At 32.3% G+C, this 19393-nt stretch overlaps 2 protein-coding genes across 5 annotated transcripts; both read right to left on the bottom strand.

Annotated features, from left to right (window-relative positions):
• Nucleotides 1-1329: 1329 nt before the first annotated feature.
• LOC129284773 (probable plastid-lipid-associated protein 4, chloroplastic) lies at nt 1330-6320 on the bottom strand. Of its 4 annotated transcripts, XM_054920239.1 has the most exons (7): nt 5951-6320; nt 5745-5858; nt 5006-5104; nt 4037-4115; nt 3320-3372; nt 2788-2855; nt 1330-1556 (listed from the first exon to the last, which is right to left on the bottom strand). In XM_054920239.1, the coding sequence occupies exons 1-7, from the start codon at nt 6092-6094 to the stop codon at nt 1484-1486; spliced, it is 630 nt and encodes a 209-aa protein (XP_054776214.1). In that variant the 5' UTR covers nt 6095-6320; the 3' UTR covers nt 1330-1483. The 4 variants fall into 4 exon arrangements, 3 of the variants coding, with proteins under 3 accessions (XP_054776214.1, XP_054776215.1, XP_054776216.1); XM_054920240.1 differs by lacking the exon at nt 3320-3372 and having other exon boundaries at nt 4041-4115; nt 5951-6312; XM_054920241.1 differs by lacking the exons at nt 1330-1556; nt 3320-3372 and adding an exon at nt 3844-3898 and having other exon boundaries at nt 4041-4115; nt 5951-6316.
• Nucleotides 6321-7293: 973 nt separating this feature from the next.
• LOC129285864 (protein RETICULATA-RELATED 1, chloroplastic) lies at nt 7294-14786 on the bottom strand. Its single transcript, XM_054921806.1, has 8 exons — nt 14201-14786; nt 12051-12215; nt 11835-11927; nt 11639-11754; nt 8953-9051; nt 8547-8852; nt 8277-8441; nt 7294-7928 (listed from the first exon to the last, which is right to left on the bottom strand). Exons 1-8 carry the CDS (start codon nt 14585-14587, stop codon nt 7640-7642), a joined length of 1620 nt encoding a protein of 539 aa, XP_054777781.1. The 5' UTR covers nt 14588-14786; the 3' UTR covers nt 7294-7639.
• Between the last annotated feature and the right edge of the window lie 4607 nt (nt 14787-19393).

The raw sequence follows: 19393 nt of genomic DNA, 5'->3' as shown, positions 1-19393 counted from the left end.
ATTACTACGTTATGGAAAGTGGCTATTTAATTTTTTTTAATTTTATGTTGACTGTTGATTAATTGATAAGTTGGCAACTTAATGTTTAACTAAAAAAAATTAAAAAAACACAAAGTGAAAAGAAAATAGTTAAATTATATATAGAAATTGTTAATTAACATTGTACAATAAAAATCCTGCAAAAATTGTACCATAAAAATGATGATTTCAGAAACATTTTTAGTTGTTTAATTGATACTTTTAACTAAAACAAGAATTATTCACCAACAAATATAATTCTATGAAGGAACCAATTTCAATACTCATCATATATATAAGTATTGGGAGCTTATTACTTTTGAATTGTTCAAATCTAATCTGAATAGTTTATATTTACAGCTTCTTGTGTTTTTTAAATAAAAATTACTTTTTAAAAAAACTGACAATTAAAACATTGTCATTATTTTATATTAAAATAATTTTTTGAAAAAATACAAAAGTAAAAAGTTATAAATCTGAACCATTTTATTAAATCTAAATGGTTTAGTGGCGATGAATCCCCAAACGAGCAATGAAACTGGTTCCTTCTATGAACCAATTATGATTAAGACATTTTTGACAAGAATTATTACAATTATAATAAAAAATTTGACCCAAAAAAATTACAATTTTAGTCAAGAATAATTTTTTCCTAATGATAATTCTTTTAACTGTAATTAGGACATTAGCATTAAACATAACTTGAAAGCCTCGGATCCTCGAACCGTAATTGATACTCTTGGTGGGCACCATTGCAAGAAACAATTTTCTTTTTTCTTTTTTTAAAGGTTTTAGAAACCAAAAATCTTTCAACTATATGTATTTTGTGTGATTAAAATTTATTTTAAAACTTGAAAATTCATGAGATTTCAAATTAAAGGGAAAGAGATTTTTATGTGATATTTGATAAATAGAAATTGTTTTCTAAAAAATGAGAAATGCACCTGCCTCATTTTTTATTCTAAATACATTTTTTCATTTTCTTTGTAAAAAAATGTTTTTCTATGTATTAAACAGCAGGATATAATTTTTCATTTATCAATTTCCGTTTACTAATTTCAAAGAGTATTTTAAAACTAAAATTTTAATTTTGAATACACTAAATTGTTATGAACTATCCAAAATTTGACTTGAAGATAGCCTGAAATATAATACCGTTAAGTAAAAGTAAAGAAGACATTAGTCATACTAATTAGTAATTACTAGCTCAGGAATGGAGAATGGAAAAAAAAAAAAGAAAAAAAAACACTAATTATTGTGCTCTTCATGTATAATATAAAATAAAAAAAAACATAAATTTAGGGTCACTACTAAATTAATGTTCAATTATCTCGTATTGCTTATAGAGTGCAAAGAGGCTAACATTCGAACAAAATTTAAGCAAGCACACGCGTGTGTCACGTGCTTGCATGGACACATAAATATAAAAATAAAAATTGTGCTACCAACTGCTACAGTCAATAAATCAAAGGGGGACTCTGTAGGATGGATCCACCATTTTCAGAATGAACAAGTTCCCTCTGTTACCTCTTGTTATTCTGTTAGGAAATGATAACTCAGAAGAAAGATATTCAGACTAGTCATAGCTATACCTACTCAAGTTGTCTTGCAAAAACTAAAAATAGTTCAATTATCATAAGGGACTAACGATAATTATCAAAACACATTTATTTTTAGGGAAAATTAATATTTTGGTCTCTATAATTTTGACTTAGTTAAAACTTAAGCTTGAATTTGCAACCTAGTCTTTATAATTTTAATTAAATTACAACTCAATTTTTATAATTTTAACCTTTTAAAATATTAGTTCTTATATTTTGAAAAATAAAATTATAAGGATCAAAATTATTTCTTTAAACTTAGACTAATGTTTTAAATTGCTAAAACCAAGGTACACATGCTGCCCCGGGTGCAACTTGGACTAAAATCTGAAGATGGGAGGGACCTGAGAAGTTCAAAGTACTTTTACAGCTGACGGCTAATAACAGGTCACACACTTCGGAGCTGAGATTCAAATGGGGTTTGTTGCCTTCAAACCAGTGCCTGCTGGGATGCAATAGAAGAGAAGACGCTCTCCATCTTCTGAGAGATTGTGCGCATGCAGATTCTAGGTGGAAAATACTTGTCAAACCAGAACTTTGGAACCAATTCAAGCTTTTGAATGCCACTGAATGAATTGATTGGAACTTGAAGAAAGAAGCCCGGAATGATTCTACTAAGTAGGTACCTTGGAATGTGCCCTTTGGATATGTCTGTTGGGTACTAGCCTAGGTTGGATTATCTTTGATCATCTCCTACCTTATTGTCTTAAGCGGAGGATGATAATAGGTTATGTTCCCTAACTTTAGGCTAGGCTGCTTGTTTTTTTTTTTTTTTAAAAAAAAATTTGATGCCCTGTATCTCTTTCCTATTAAAAAAATATATATATTAAAATTATAAGGATTGAGTTGTAATGAGTCAAAATTTAGAGAATGAGTTTTAATTGAGTCAAAATTATAAAATTAAAGTTATACTAAATTAAAATTTAAGAATGAATTACAACTGAATCAAAATTATAGGGACCAAATATAATGCCAAATCCATTATCATCCTGATTTTAGAATGATGTTTTGTTTGTTATGTAAGATTGTATATAAATAGAAGTTTTGTTTTGATTTAAAAAAAGGAGAAGCTATGTTATTATACTAGAATGAAGTGGCCAAATAGGTCATGTGAGCATGTGAGACACGGACAACAATATATGCAACCTCTCATAACTGAAGGACTTACCTTAAATCTTCATCCAGATAAGTAATTTCTATTTGACCACGACCGCTCCCAGGTGATTTAATAGGTATCTGAGATTAGCATTCATAAAACCATTTATTAGTAAAAATAGATAACTTACACACATAAAGATAAAGAAAGATGCGTTGTATTTGTATGTTTGAGATGAAGTCAAATCAACAGTAAGTTACAATGCTATGCATGTAGCAGCACGAATATCTGCCAGAACAATCAAAAACCATAACATTAACCATGAAACTCATTGCAAAGGTATTAGCTTAGAGGAGATAGTATCTCTCCTCAACAACTTCAGATTGAATTCCTTTAACGAGCAAGCATTCTAGGAGTAAAAATCCTCAGTGTAGTAAGCCAATGAGTGGAATTATGCTCTCAAGATCTTTCAGAGAAGGGATTTAGTTTCAATGACATCTCTGGTTCTGTGATCCAAAGTGGAAAAAAGAAAAAAAGATACTCTCTCCATTATGGTTATTAGCTAAACTCTCATACGGCTTAATATTCATCTGCATTGGGATGCCTGTAAGTTCAATCCAAGATCTTGCCTTAAAATATCTCCTCTGGTCTCTATTCCTTTAAAAAAAAAAAAAAAACCTCAGTTCCTGTTTGATTGCTAGAAAAGATAGGAAATGAATGGATTAAAAAAATCAAAACAAAAAAGAACTAAATTGTCTTTCCCCCTCATGGGAAGCATAATAAAGCTGAATATTATATTACAAATGTAAAAATCATCACACCCTCAAAAATTTCATGATTCATGACTCTCAACTCACGAACTAAATTACCCTTCTCCCTTATAAATATGGTTGGTTAATCTATCCCTCCACATTTTTTATTATCTTATTTTTACCTTTATTTTTTTAATCCATTCTATTTCATTCCTTTCTAACAACTAATCAGGACCTAAATTATCACCCTTTCAGTACAATTTTAAGATTTTTTTTTTTTTGGTACAACTATCATGTATCTAGTTACAGGTGCAAAATCAGCATTGGCATTCCGAAAATATGGTTGGCATAGATACGGGATCAACCACATTATTACATATCATCAAGTGTATCAACGACGCATGTGTCTAGGAGTGCTAGAAGCAATTCACCTGGAATAAAAAAATGGTGCTTAATTCAGTAAAAGAAAATTTTGGGAGGTAGATAGTCCAGCTCTAACATCAGGATATTATTGTATGAGCATGTGGTCAATAAACCAAAAATAAAAAGTGATTAGCACCACACATTACCTACCAGACTAGCAATTTTGAATAAGTCAAACTTGACAGCCACCCTTCTTGAGTTTAGAGGAACTAAATTAGCAGTAGCCTGCAGCAATAGTGAGAAATTTGTAGGCTCCTAATTCCAAATAATACTGAATTTCTCAAGCAATGAAAAAATATTTGAAAATAATGGAAGAGAAAAGTGTACTGAAATTACATAGACCTCCTTTTTATCTCCAAAATCCATCCAAGTCTCCCTTGAATTTTGTTAAAACCACACATCTCCTCTATTTTAAAAACTTAACCACCATTAAAACAATAAGTAAATTACAATACCTCCCTTGAAAGTAGGAAGGAAGCTAATATCATTTCATGTCTATGTAATTTATTCCTTGTTTCTATGATGATTATTTATGCAAGTTTTGGAAATAAAAGGAAGTATAATTTTAGTAAAACTCAAAAGAGATATCTGAAACGTTCTTTTTGTTTTGAAAAATAAAGGAGAGATGTATTATGTATATATAATTTGAAGAATTCAGAGAAAGTTAATGTAATTTACTCAAAAGTATTTGTAAACTGGAAACTAAATATCTAGATTCCCTCCTATAATTCATACAAATTAACATAGGGGACCTGAATTTAGTTTACCAAGGAGCTTAAACAAGGTCATTTATAGTTTGTCTTGGGATCTGCCGCTTCTATAGATATTGTTGTGACTCATTCAAGATTAAAAAGTTTCTTGCCAAAGTTCTTAAGACTCTTAGTGCAAGTGCCCCATGTAGCAACCAGCACTTCAATCCATGTTAAATATTCTTAGAAACAGAAAAGATAAGCCCACAGCGGATCCATTGGCTACCATAGGGTGTCTAAGAACAAAACGGGGTAACATATGTCAACGGCTGGTTCTCACAATGTTTCCCTGAATGACAAGGAAATGACTGAGTTGACATTAATAAAGTTTCCGAATAATGAAAACAGCTTTTAAAGTAGGAGTACCTGGTTGTAGAAAGGCCAAGTTTCCAAATTTTGAGCCCTCAAAGTATCCAGATAAATTGCCTGATAGATCTTTCCGTTCGGTCGCAAGAATTTTGGTCTCTACCATAACCACAATCAATCCTCACTTTAATAAGGAAAATGAATAAAGTTAAGAAAGCAACAAGTTACTCATATCATAAGAAGAAACAAAGAACAGATTACATGTAACTTTTCTGCAAAAACAGAGCGCAGGATCAACTCAGACATGGTGACCATGTACGATAACCCACCCACCATTTACTCCATGCACAGAAAATATGAATCAATCCAATATCTCAGCTAACAAAATTTTCTCAGGTATTCTGATAAGTCGTCAAAACAGACGGTTTCAAGTTTCAACCCTTTATATCATACCAAGAAAAGAGCAGAAAGTGTAAACATGACGAATGAAACGGAATCTGTAAACTTCCGCATTGCCCCTTCAAGAACCTGTATGAATTTGATATCTAATCTGCCCCTTCAAGATTTGAGGTGGTTCTTAATTCTTGAAGCTTCTTATCCATCAGACTAAATAGTCTATTTGTTGTACTCTTCTCATATATTAACCTATAATAATTGTAGTCCGTGGAAAAAACTGAGAGTGGAAAGCCATGCAACTATACATTTTCAGAGAAATGAAGTCACATGAACCGAATAATAGTCAATACGGACAGGATGCGTCTACTAACCAAGTTTTAACCATTGTTACACAGTCACAAACCTGTGTTTGCAGAATGGACTGAGATGTTGTGTACAGAAGCTCCCATTTCCCATTCAGCAAATCGGACTTGAGAGGCTCCTTTACAGAGTTCAGGGCCTCAAGTTTACGAGCAATCTAGAAAAGGCCCAATTATTAATAAGACAGCAAATTAAAAAAAAAAACGGAAGTACAATTCGAGAGGTTTCAGAAGCATGCTCAAGCTTCACCAGGTCCACACGTTCTTGATCCTCAGGTGTAGCCTCAGCGCCTCGATCAAGAGGTGCTAGTGTCTCATAAAGCTCCTCCTTGAGGCTCTGAACATCTCCGCTTCTGCTGAGAAAACCTGGGAAAAAAGAAGCCCTTTGTTCCATTTCGAAGAATCGGAGAAGGATATTATGGTAAGAGGGGTAGGGAATTTTGGGAGAAAGGAAGAGAATAGAGCGTTTGAGCGAAAAGTGGAGAGGGAAGATTGAGAATCGATGGTAAATTTGAAAGGAGGAACAGAAGCAGAGAAAGCGAAGAGAGTAGCCATTGGAAACCGTTCAGATGGCCGTTTGTCAAGCTAATATCACGAAAGAAAGTTATGGTATTCTGGTTTACTGGCGCAAACAAGAATTTGCATGCATTTTGTTATCAAAAAAGAATTTGCATTTTCCTTTTACAGCAACCTGTGAGTAGCTTATTGCTACTTCCTCTACTTCTATAATTTTCTTTTGACTAAACTACATCTATTAAGTAAAATAGTTAAAATTAAATAATTTTTTTATTTTATCAAAAGCTTTTGTGATATTCCAAAATTGTTCCTTTTTTTTTGTGGATTAAGCACGGGTGTCCTTTTATTATTGAAGGCTTTATGTTTGAGACACAATTAAATACTAAATACAAGTACTTCTTTCAATTCTAATAAAAATTTAAACATTGATTTGTTATATTATGAGAAATTAACCACTTACATCATTCAAAATTTCTCTTTATTAAACCTAACATTTTATTTTAAGTTGAATATATTTCTTCCAAATAAAAGAAATGATTATTATAAATGGCATAGATTTTATTTTAAAAAAAACATTACACTAAAGAAGGTAAAACCAAACCAATTATTAAACCAACCAAAGCATAGCATTAATTTCAAACGTTATCAAATATCATCAAACCAATCATGAATAAATTATTTTATTAAATTAGTTAAGGCATTATTTCAATGGTTTACTAATTTAACCACCTGGGTTAGCCCAAATTTTAATATCATGCTAAGAACCATAAGAAGTTTCAAAAAAACATCGTACAAATAGAAGTAAAAGGAATATCAAGTTGGTGAATTGCTTGGAATTTAGCTAGAAACAGTTCTTATATATTAGTACAGCAGTGTCAAGTGCTTGTGCTCATTGCCAGTGAAGGCTTGCAATGCTTATATTGAAATTTCAAAGAGTATAGGGACCTGAGAAATGAGTGTACATGCAGGTATAATGCTTTGAAACATCATCGCTCAATTGGTCTTTAGTCTTTACTTCTAAGAATCAACATTTCACGGAGACAGGGTAATTGGACTACGGCAATTGTTGTGCAAATGTGATGAGAAGCTACCAACATTATGGAGTCAATCTCAATACAACTTACAATAGAATTCTTCTTACAAGCCCTAACTCTATTTTATTGAAAAATCTTGAGAAAAATTCAGTCAACCAAAGCAACAAGATCAATATCAAGAATTGGACAGAAGTAGAAGAAAAAGAATCCTCCTCAAACTTAGTTGACGTGGAGAAAAATATCAAGGCCCCAAGTCACCCCTTTCAGAGTTCAGTGGAGGAGCCAGAAATCACCAAGGACAATCTAGCAGATTCTACCACAGCCAAACAAAAAAAAGCAAAAAGCAAAAAACAAAATTTGAGCAGTGTCTACGATTACATCAGAAGAAATTAAGCTGATCCTGCAGCAACCTTCTTCCGAACAATTCTTTTTCTCCGCACCTTAGGAGCTGAAGATACTGAGTCCGTGGTTGAGTCTAGACTGCCCTGTTTGATGCCCAGTAGCCCTAGCCCAGATACAACTGCATTCTTTGATATAAACCATTTTGAAGATGACTTTTCTTCATTCTCAGAAGACCTCCTATAAACTTTCAACAGGTCGTCCGAATGAGCCAGGGGATCTACCTCAACTCCAAGCCAGGCACGCCTGGAGGCCTCTCCTAATTGAACATTCAATGCCCTGCACAAAACCCAAAATAAATGCTCAAGCAACATCACTTCTAAATAATATCCCACCAAACCTGCAAGTACTAGAGTCAACAACAAGTTTTATCTCACAAGATGAAGTCAATTACGTGAATTGCACGATGCTATTATGCTATTAACAAGCAAACCTTTAGTTTTATATTGTTAACCAAAAGGTCTCTTTACTAGAGTCAAACGTAAACATTTGTTACAGATACGTGCAGCTCCATTAATGAAGCCAATTATTCAAAAAGAAGTACAAGTGAAAGGCCAGAGACAATGAGGGAGCCAAAAATGCAGCTCAATAACTAAAAATGCTATTGATTTAGCGGGAGAGACAGACCTCAAGGCTGTGCTGAAGAACAATGCAACTCCAATAACATCAAAATGGCTAATCATTGCTCTATCAAATCCACATAATAGCTGGTATCTCAGGTTAGCATAGATTCCAAGGAAAGCACCATAACCAAATGCATTACTGCTCACACTAGGAACCGTCACAGATAACCTGCAGGCAATTCCCAAGTCAAATTAAATACAACAAAATTAGCATTTAGCTTTTGTAGTTCCACCAAATTTGAATATAATTGAACACGGTTTCATCCCTGCTTACCTTCCCTCTTTTTTTCTAGCCAAAGTGTTTGACAATGCACCTTGTACTGCACCAGCACTCAATCCAACCATGCACAACTCTGCAGCCTTGTAAAAGAAACATTGGATTCTCTTTTGCAAGTCAAATTCTCTAAGTGGATAGCTCTTTTCGAATATGTTGTTTGGAAGCTTCTGCAAGGTATTTTGCAAATCAAACCGAAATGTGTTTCCATATGATCGACAAGGAGCAAGTGACCAAACAACTACAGCATTGCATGCTGCCACAGTGAGCACATTGACAAGTGCAAGATCCCATTCCTGCTTTATCCTGGAGTCAGATAGAAGTTAGCAATTATTAATTAAATAGTCAAATTCATTCGATGAGAACATCAAACAAATCTTCAAATAATTTTAAAACAGCAACACACCTATCCTTCCGGTTTTTAAACTCCCACCACACTGAGAAACCAATCGTAGTAGCCTCTTCTAATAGAAGCCTATACATAAATGCAGGATCTGCAAGCAACCTGTGCAATATCACATTAATGCACGTATATTAAACTCCACACTAACAATAAAATTTAAACAGATAAAATAATTAATTGACTTTGATTCGTAAATTTTTCAAACATTAGAGAGATCAGCTAAATTACTGAGGCTTATCAGACATGAGAGGACATCTACACCATGTTCTCCAAAGTTTAAGAATACTAACTTCAGTCATTGATGTCCAACAATAACATTTCAACACTCATAAAGGACAAATACATGTTGAAACAACATAGCCCACGGTCATACTCTAAGGAAATATTAAACAAAAAGATGATAGATTCACATCTCTCTGTCAATTAGTGTACCTATGCTCAGCTAAGAAACACTTTTCGTCAGTTTTCATGGGGGAACAAACATGAGCCCTTCCTTCTTCATTCCATATTATGGTTATATGAGTAACACATGCAACAAGCAGCATTGATACGAGTTCAAAGGATTCACTACATAGTTAGAAAACAAGAATAATCCAAGACCCTCTATGTGTATTCATATTGCTACTCTCTTACAGAACTAAGCAATGATTTCCACCACAACCTCGATACCCTCTCATCTTCATGGATTCTCCAGATTGAATTTTGGAGAACATAACACATTCATCACACATCCAATGGCCAAATGCCTGCCTCATAGCTTAAAGGCCTTTAGAAAGAAAGCTAGTTATCTAATAGAATCCAAAGTCCCAACGCTGTTATCACCTAACACTAACAGCTTCAACTAACAACTAATCAAAAGTAACAAATTTCATCACCATTCTGCATTCATGTAATTACCTTACCCATAATTTAAACTACCCCATAAATTACGTCCTACTCTATCCTGATTTTTAATCCTGTATATTTACCTAAACATTCTCATTTCCATAAGTTTTATATTATCAGCATGTAATATAATTGCTCAAATAGGGCATCATAACACAAAGCATTGCTAGCAAAACCAACAATGGAACTTAATGTATCTTAATCAAAGTTAATTGACACACACACACACACACACACACAAGGGTACCTGGGATAATTATAGTGTTATGGCCAGATGGAAAATTAAGAATTCATTAAATTTTCTATTTAGGCTAAAATTAACCAAGCACCAGACAGCCATCAACTTCAGGCTATTTAATTTAAAAAAAACAAAAATAGGGAGAATCACATCCAAAGACCTAGCAAGAAACTTATTCGAAGACAAGAACTAATAACAAATCCCATTCGAGAAAAAACAAGTTCCCATTTTAACAGCAATTCATTTTGTATTGATCCTTATCTGCGAATAAATTTTTTGCTAAGTCCTTGAATGTGATTCTTCTTTTAAAATATAAGGTTATAAAGAAAATGGTCACAGGCAATTGACCCTTTAAAGTATTCAGAAGTTGACAGGAAACATTTTATTTGTAAGGTCATTTCATAACTAGCAAGCAAATCATTCAGCGATATTGTCATCTCTCCAATGCTAATAATAATAATTGCACATTAATTTATAATATATTATTACAAGTTCATATGGATCACAGAGAGTGAGCAACAAACGTTTGAAAAATGACTATACACTTTCTCATTTTCCTCCCTCTCAATCTTTATACTTTGATATTTGTTCATATGGCAATAGGGATTTATATGCCAACGACTTGAATAATTCAACAAGACACCATAGCAACTTCATCATTGATCAATCACAGTGGTAACCTGATAGGAGCAACAATAACAAAACACAAAAATAGAATGCAGGAGCACTTACAAGAGAACTAGCAGCTGAATGAAGAAAGGAAATAATGATGAAAGCATATCATAACAGCCAGGACTAAATGACCCATCAACTCAGGGACTTGCATGCGTTGAATCAGCAAAATAATTTTGCTAGATGGTACTAGAGAATTGAAAAATGCAGCCCTGGGAAGCAACACAAATTAGTAGAAATTCTGCTCCCATGCTCATGCTATGGTTAAGTCAATTGCAAGTTGTGATTGGTGTGATTAAAAACCCTTGCCTTAGCAACTATGGCTATGAGGCAAGATGACAACTGACAAAAGACCTCAATGTCTCTTGCTGATTGAGGCGCTAAGGCAAGAGAACTCCATCCAAGTGCTTGCGTGGCAATGGGTTTGGTTCCCTTCAAATGGACAAAAGGTACTTAGCACAGGTGCCTTGCACATACTAGGTTTATTTTATTCCCATCCTGAATTGTCACAATTATCAGGTTGAGTATTTTAAAACAACATTAGCATTTTCTGACTCACATACTTAATAGTACATTTTTTTATCTGATAAGCGTACATGAAAAGCTAATTCATATGCAAGGTTATCACAATAGTTCATACTTGGATATTGTCCATTTATAGAACATATTTTCATTTTTATTTTCCTATCTCAGTTCCTTGCTTCACTCAGACAAGCATCTCTCTAGCACCTCCTGCCTCAAGGCGCTAAGATAGTGTATCACCTTCTGTATGTGACTGTCTTGGTTGTATTAACGAGTGAATTCTATGTGTGTGACCACAGGCACGCACGCATATACATACATGTGTAAATGCATGCCCTTAATTTAATGCCATCTCATCAAAAATAAACTCACCTGCCAATAAAAGCCCTTGATATTCCTTGTGGTACTCCTCGGGAAATAAACCTGCTTACAGTTGGCCTGGCATTAATTGCTAGGAATTTTACCATCTGAGCCGAGCTAACCAAACCCTGGAAATGTTATTTCAGTCAGTAAAGGGACATATGGTTCACAGCCTAAAGGTTGCCATCAGCCTTGAAAATTACTCTACCATTTCATAAGCTTGACGTAACCCAGCAGGCAAATCCATCATTGTTCTTTGCCATTCATTTAACACAGCATCCACAAATTTACGGTCAAATAGCTGTGACAAGGACACAGAGCTTCATTTGTATATAAAATTATTCTAAAATTGTGAATGAAAGCAAAACAAAGCATATATTTTCCAAAAAGATTATTCTAAAATTGCATCAATGAGATTTCTAACCTCTTCAAGGAGTATACGTCTCCTAAACAAGCCACCCTCATCTCCCTCATCACCATCATCAAAGTCATCAAAGTAATCATCATCATCGCCATCATCGTCTCCCCCATCACCACCACCATGATTGATTTTCTTTCCAATATCTCCCCCTCCTCCCCCAACATCAAGCTGCAAAGTTTAAATCACATCAAGCAAGAGGGAAGCTACATTGTCAACAACAGTGGATTTATAATTGATTAAGCTATATGTTTATATTAAAGCCATACAAGATATGTATGAGGGGGTAAAAACTAGTATAAGAACGCCTAGTGGTCAAATAAAGGATTTTCCTATAAAGATTGGACTACATCAGGGATCATCTCTAAGTCTTATCTGTTCAACTTGATCCTAAATGTTTTGACAGAACATATTCAAGGGAAATTCCCAAATGTATGCTCTTCGCGGATGATATAGTTCTTATAGCAGAGACAAGAGAAGAGGTTAATTGCAAACTTGAGTTATGGAGGAAGACATTGGAGTCGAAAGGTTTCCGTCTGAGTAGGAGTAAGATGGAATATTTATATTGTAAATTTGGTAAGAGACTATTCGACAATAATTTGGAAGTGAAATTGGGAGATCAAATTATACCTCAAGTGGAAAAGTTTAAATATTTGGGAGCCATTATTCAAAATGATGGCAAAATCAGTGGAGATATTTCACATAGGATTCAAGCTGGGTGGCTTAATTGGAGAAAAGCTAAAGGAGTTATTTGCAACCGTAAGATGTCTAATAAACTTAAAGGAAAGTTTTATCACACTACTATCAGACCGGCAATGTTACATAGTAGTAAATGCTGGGCTCTAACGGAACAGTAAGAGCATAAAGTTGGAGTAGCAGAGATGAGAATGTTACAATGGATGTGCGAACATACACGTAAAGATAAAATTCGAAATAAGCACGTACGCGAAAAAGTGAGGATAGCACCTATTGAGGAAAAAATGGTTGAAAATCGGTTGAGATGGTTTGGACATGTACAAAGAAGACCAAGGGAGGCACCAGTGAGAAGAGTGAAAACATATAACTTTGAGTCCGATTAAGAGGGGTAGAGAAGGCCTAAGAGAACACTCTTGGAAGTTGTTGAACGCGATCTCTTAATTAATAATATTCCTAAAAGCTTGATAAATGATAGAGCACAATGGCGTCTTGCAATCCATGTAGCCGACCCCACCTAGTAGGATAAAGGCTTGTTGTTGTTGTTGTTGTTGTAAGCTTAATGTTTATGTCATAAACATTATAAATTATGATCATAAATTATTAGCAAGCTGTACGCCAAGCTTGAACAGGCAATTTGATCAAACTAATCAATTCTAAAGAGGAAGCAAATTCAGAGAATTAGAAAGATATATATCATGCATCAAGAGTGCTACAGTTGGTTTATTTTTCAGAACTCTATTGTTCTAATGTAAAGGTCAATGACTCGTACAATAGCCCGATAAACCAGTCCAGGTAGTTGAGGGAGATAGAGTTAACAACCAGATTTTCTAAAAGAATGCATTGCTCAACTTATGCCTACGTGTAGGATACAAGCACGCGCCCGCATATAATATTAAAAAAGAGAACTTTTGTAAAAAAAGGTGAACTTGAATAATCACACCTATTCAAAATTAAGAAGGTATTGTCCTTAAAGTGGAGATTTGAGTATTGCATCCATTGTCAGCAAGCAACCATAACTCATTCACCCTTCATTATCAGCAGTGATGAAATGTAATTTGAGACGCTAATTAACATTTGGGCGAAAGTATTACTTCATTTCACTGTCCAATTTCCATTTGCATCTACCATGTTCAATGCCACTACTCTTTCCTCCGCCCCACATCCCCCTCCCAAAAAAAAAAAAAAAAACCAACAAACAAACGAAAAAACACAGGGCACCCTGACTTGTCAGCTTAGTTATTCTCAGACGGCTAGGGTGTGCAAAGGCATGATCCAAACGAAACCAAAGAATACTCGGATATATGCTAAATTGATCATTGCATAAGCTACAATGACATTTTATAGAACAGAAACAGATAATTGAGCTTTCATTCTTTCAATCCCTTCCACTCTCATAAAAATTCGTCAACGACGACAACGTATTAACCCGAAGTCTTCCAACTCAAAGTTTGGATACTAACCTGAGGGCTAGACTTGGTTTGCTTTTGCGACAAATCAAGTTTGGATTTTTCTAATGTCACAGCACCAAGTGAACTATATTTTCCCTTCATAACGGGACCCAAATTCATTGAAGAGGATGAAGGCAGCGAAGAATCAGAAGTGCCGGGAGCATCCGGCAAGCTGAAGCACCGTTCCAATAAAGCCGCCGAACCATTCTCCACATCAGAGGTAGCTGAGGCTATGACCACCGAAAATCGCCGCCTGAGCTTGAAGGCGGCGGGCTTTGTAACCTGCTGGAGTGAACCGAATTTCGAACTGGGCAACGAAGGATTCGGCGGCAAAGCCTTTGTGGCGGCGTGAGAGTTCATGGGCATGATTTGAGCCGTTTGGAACACCGCAAGTGACATTTGGGAAGGCTTTTCCGTTTGGATTGAAAGAAAATTGGAGTAGGATTTTCTCAGAAGATTTTCATTGGCAATATTGGTATTGATGGAAGCGATTTATCTCTCTCTAAAGAGGAGGAGTTTAGAGAGAGAGAATCGAAAGAGAAGAAAGAAGCGTTGGGCGAGAGGGATTTTGATGAATGGAAGATAGCCTAGTAGGCGACAACCCAATCCGAAAGTCTTTCCCGCAAGGCGTAACCCGGCAAGATGACTCGGCCGACTTAGAACCGGAAACTCAGTTAGCACTTAGCACTCGGGTAAGTCGAATAATGGGAGGTTAATAATGTTAAGGGAAATTATAAATTTAACTAGATTTTATACCCACATAATGTAAGGGATATTAATTTTCAATTGTAATATAACAATTGTAATAGAGAGGAGAGAAGATTTTAATAGGTTTAATTTCTAAAAATAAATAGAAGATTAAAATATTGAATATAACTAAATTACAAAGGAGATAAGTAAATAAAATTGTTTATAAATTTTAAACCACATTTATCAATATAATTATAAAATTATTTAATACCCTATATTTTAGGTAAATAAAGCTTTTAAAAGATGTCTTATATTATAATTTAAATAGATTTTTTTTAATATTTGTTCCATATCCACTACTCATTTTTTATTGTGAGTCCTATATCTACCTATTATAAAGTTATTATTATTTATTATGTAAGAATTTTAAAAATTATTATATAAATATTTTTTAAAAAAAAAAAGAGGTCGGTTACCGTGGAACATCCGACGCAAAAATAACGGAGGAGAGATTTCCTAAAGCTTCCCGTCGGTCTTAACCCCGAATTTATAATTTCTGACTCAAAACAATTTAATATTTATATTTTTGAGTTAAAAAATTAATTTTTTTGAGTGAAAAATGATAAAAATTAACTTCTTGTAAATTAAGGAATTATAGAAATTGAGTTATTTTAAATTAAAGCACTTATAAGACTAAATTAATAATTATAAAATAACAACAAAATTTATTTTTTCCCTAAAATTAAATTACTTAGAAAAACTCCGCTTTCTCTTTTTCTTTCATTTTTACTATTGTACTCCAACTAGTATTTCTAATAACTAATTTTCAACCTGCATTGATAATAAATAACTAGTATTTCTAATCTGATAAATTTTGTTAAAAAGATAACTTAATGTTTACAAAATGTAATGCAATTGCTGTGGCCTGTGGATAATAAATCAACATGAATATAATAATAAATATGAAATCAATATACATTAAGTAGAACTGATTTTTTTACATGCATGACTTTACGGGTTTGTATCGTATGATTCAATTCAGTTTGGTGTTGAATCAAACAAATCAATAAACCGAACTAGCCTAAAAATTTGGATCAAATTAAATTAAATTGAATTTTGTGTATGATAACAAAAACTGAATTGAATTGAAATAATATGGTTCCATTCAGGTATTTAACTTAGTTCATTGTCTCGAAGATGGGCCTATCAACCAAATTTTGCAAGTTTTTTTTTTTTTTGTTATCCCTATGCTACATCAAGCCTTACAAAAAAATAATAATAAAGCATTGTCACTGAATAAAAGAATGATTAAATCCGAATAAAATTAGAAAGAAGCATTAGATCAAAATACAATATGCATTAACCACCAAATACATGTAAATTCATACAAGAAATGAGGAAATAAGGGTTAGGTTGACTTGTTTTTTTCTTATTTTATTCTATGATATTGACATTAAAATATTTTTTAAAAAAATAACATTTTGGTTTATTCAGTCTATTTGATTCTAAGAGTCAGACCAAATCAAATAAATCAAAACTTCATGAAAATAATCAAATCAAACTATATAATTAAATAAACCAAATTAAATTGATCGAACCCAATTTGATTCACTTCTGTTTTGCTCACTCCTACATGACATCTTAATGAATGTTTTCTTAATTGACCAAAAAAATCCAGCTAGGGTACAAATACGATTGCAAAAAAAAAAAAAAGGTTAAAGTAAAGAGTGTGTAAATATAAAAATGCAATGTTTGATAGGTATAATAGTATTTATAAAAAAATTATAAATGCACCTTTCTTTTTCTAGATGCATTTTCTTTTTTTAAAAAAAAAATTCCATGTATCAAACATGCATTAAAAGTCAAGGTTCACGCTTTCTTGGTAGGTTTACAAATATATATATATATATATATATATTAAACCCACCCCATAATCAAGTTTTCATGATTTTGCAATGGTCTTTTACATTACAATATACTTCACGTGAGCAGAACAAGGTGGCGGATGAATTGGCTGAGGAATGAATTGCAAACTATGCTCTCTTTTTTATTTGGTTTCCCAATTTATATAAATTTTAATTCGTCACATTATAAAAAATTAATCCCTTTTATTAGACATAATCCTTGTTAATTGCTATGGATCTTTTCAACCACCATTGGCTAATAGTTTTTGGAAATGGAACTCAAAAGTCCCTACAGTTAATACATTTCTACTTTGGCCAGGATAGACAGCATAACACATTTAAGATTAGGTCAACCACAAGGTGAAATTTTGTCATGTTCCAATCTACTCTTTTCTTGTTTATCGTCACAATGTAAGGCCCAATATAGTATATCATTAAGCTCTACACTAGGTTGTAGGTCTTGTATTTTTCATTATGTTTTCTTTAACCTTTGTTTAAATCCAAGTAGAGTGATATAGCTTGCTTAAAATTTGTTATGTTATCACTTTACTTTTTCTTTTAAATAAAATTTGATCTCAATGTCTAAAAAATAATTTAATTAATTAAAAGAAGTTTTTTAAATAATGAAATTAATTTATTTTCTCCCTATTTGCATTTTTATAATTCATATAAAAGAAGACATATATACATCTGAGCTCCTTAAACATTATTTTAAGATTCAATTTTTGGAAAATGTATATGGATTAGAAGGTATCGCTCAAAAAAAAATTAACTCCTTAAATAACGTTAAGATTTCTTGAGGGATTAGCCTTTAATTTTCATTATATAAATTCCCTAATTCACCCGTTAGGCCTTAATACTCGTTGGCTCCAACCTTGGACAAGTTAGTTATGTTAATTGCTAGCACGTAACATAAACAAGTTAATTATTAGACTAAGGGTTTGTTTGGGTACTCTGAGTTTCACATTTAAGAATTGAATTTGTATTTTTAAAAAGCTAAAAACTATTTAGTTACTTTTCGAAATAAAAGCATGTTGAAAATATAGTTGAAAGTGGATTTTCTTAACTTGGTTTGGGGGAGCTTTTTAAAAGCAAATTTTAAAAGCCTCCTTGCTTGTGTATGATGAGAAGGGAGAGAGGTAAAGTAAAAATTCAATAATGACACTAATAATAATAATAATAATAATAATAATAATAATAATAATGACTGAATAAAATAATGATAGACCAAAAGCCATGAAAAAATAATTGAATATTATGCCCTTGTGAGTCTCATTTGAGTTGTGACAAAGTAAAGAGACAATGCAAAATTGATATTTGAGATTTTTGAATTATTTATATATAAATTTTTATAAAGAATAATTATTAAAAATGTTTTATATCATTCATTTTATATTTTATAATTTTAGGAAAAATTAATATGTTGATTCTAATAGTTTTCTCAATTTTAAATTAAGTCTCTGTAATTTATTTTATTTTAATTAAAGTCTTATAGTTTGATATATTAATCCCTGTAGATTTAAATCAATAATAAATTATTGATTTTCTCAAAACAAAATTACTTTTCAAATTATAAAAACCTAATTCAAAATAAATCATAGGGAACTAATTCAAAATTGAAACAAGCTATAAAGACATGTAGATATATTTTTCTATCGTTTAAATATTTCAAATTTTATATTATGCAGACATTTTTATTACTTTTAAATGTATTTTTTATCATATGTTATTTAAATAACTTTTAGTTTATTAAATTAATTTTTTAAAAAATATATTTAAATATAAATTTTATTATAACAACTGATTTTTATTAAATTTATTTTTTATTAAATAAACTTTCAATAAATGAACTTTTTATAAATTAAAAATTAAACACATACTAAATTATACAAATGTTTTTTAAAATTTTGACTCGTGTATAAATTGACCTTTTCACTTTTAAAACATAATAAAATAATCCAACTAAATTTGCAAATATATAGAGATAACTTTTCTATTATCAGTGAAAATATGGGGCCAAAGCCCAAATATATTATTCAGTTGCTTCAAAACTTCCATTGGGGGAGAGATGCCCAAAAGGTCATCATACACACCAACATTAATATGAATTAGGTATAACAAAATAAGTTAGCTTTTCAAAATTTGATGAATCAAGGTTTATTATTTTTATTAAAAGAAATATTTATATTTAATATTTAACTGTATTAAATAAAATTATCTCTAATAAAAAAATACTATACCCATGCACAACTTGGGGGAAAAAAAGGTCACTGTACAGTAAAACAATGAATTCCCTCAAAGGACTCAACAAAGGCAACCAAATCAAATTTCGATATGAAGCAAGGATTTGCTGACCAATTTACACAACCATTACCTTCTTTTAAGAATGGCTGAATTCTGTTTGCCGATAAGTTAAGTATGGTAATATAACCAATTTTTTAAAATTGAACTTACAATAATTTTATAAAATTTAATATTCGTCCAGTGTTTTAACTTACGTGCGTGTTCAGCAACTGCATCTATAAATTTAATTTCAATAGTAAAAAGCGCCAATTGAGACGAGTCTTTTAAGACATTAAAGACATGTTAATCACAGTTGCTAGCCAAAAGC

The sequence above is a fragment of the Prosopis cineraria genome, unplaced genomic scaffold, assembly GCF_029017545.1.
Source record: "Prosopis cineraria cultivar Desert tree isolate PC_DT_omini unplaced genomic scaffold, ASM2901754v1 PC11, whole genome shotgun sequence".
Classification (NCBI taxonomy): domain Eukaryota; kingdom Viridiplantae; phylum Streptophyta; class Magnoliopsida; order Fabales; family Fabaceae; genus Prosopis; species Prosopis cineraria.
Note: the sequence above shows the minus strand (reverse complement) of the source record. Positions and strands in the feature narration are given on the sequence as shown.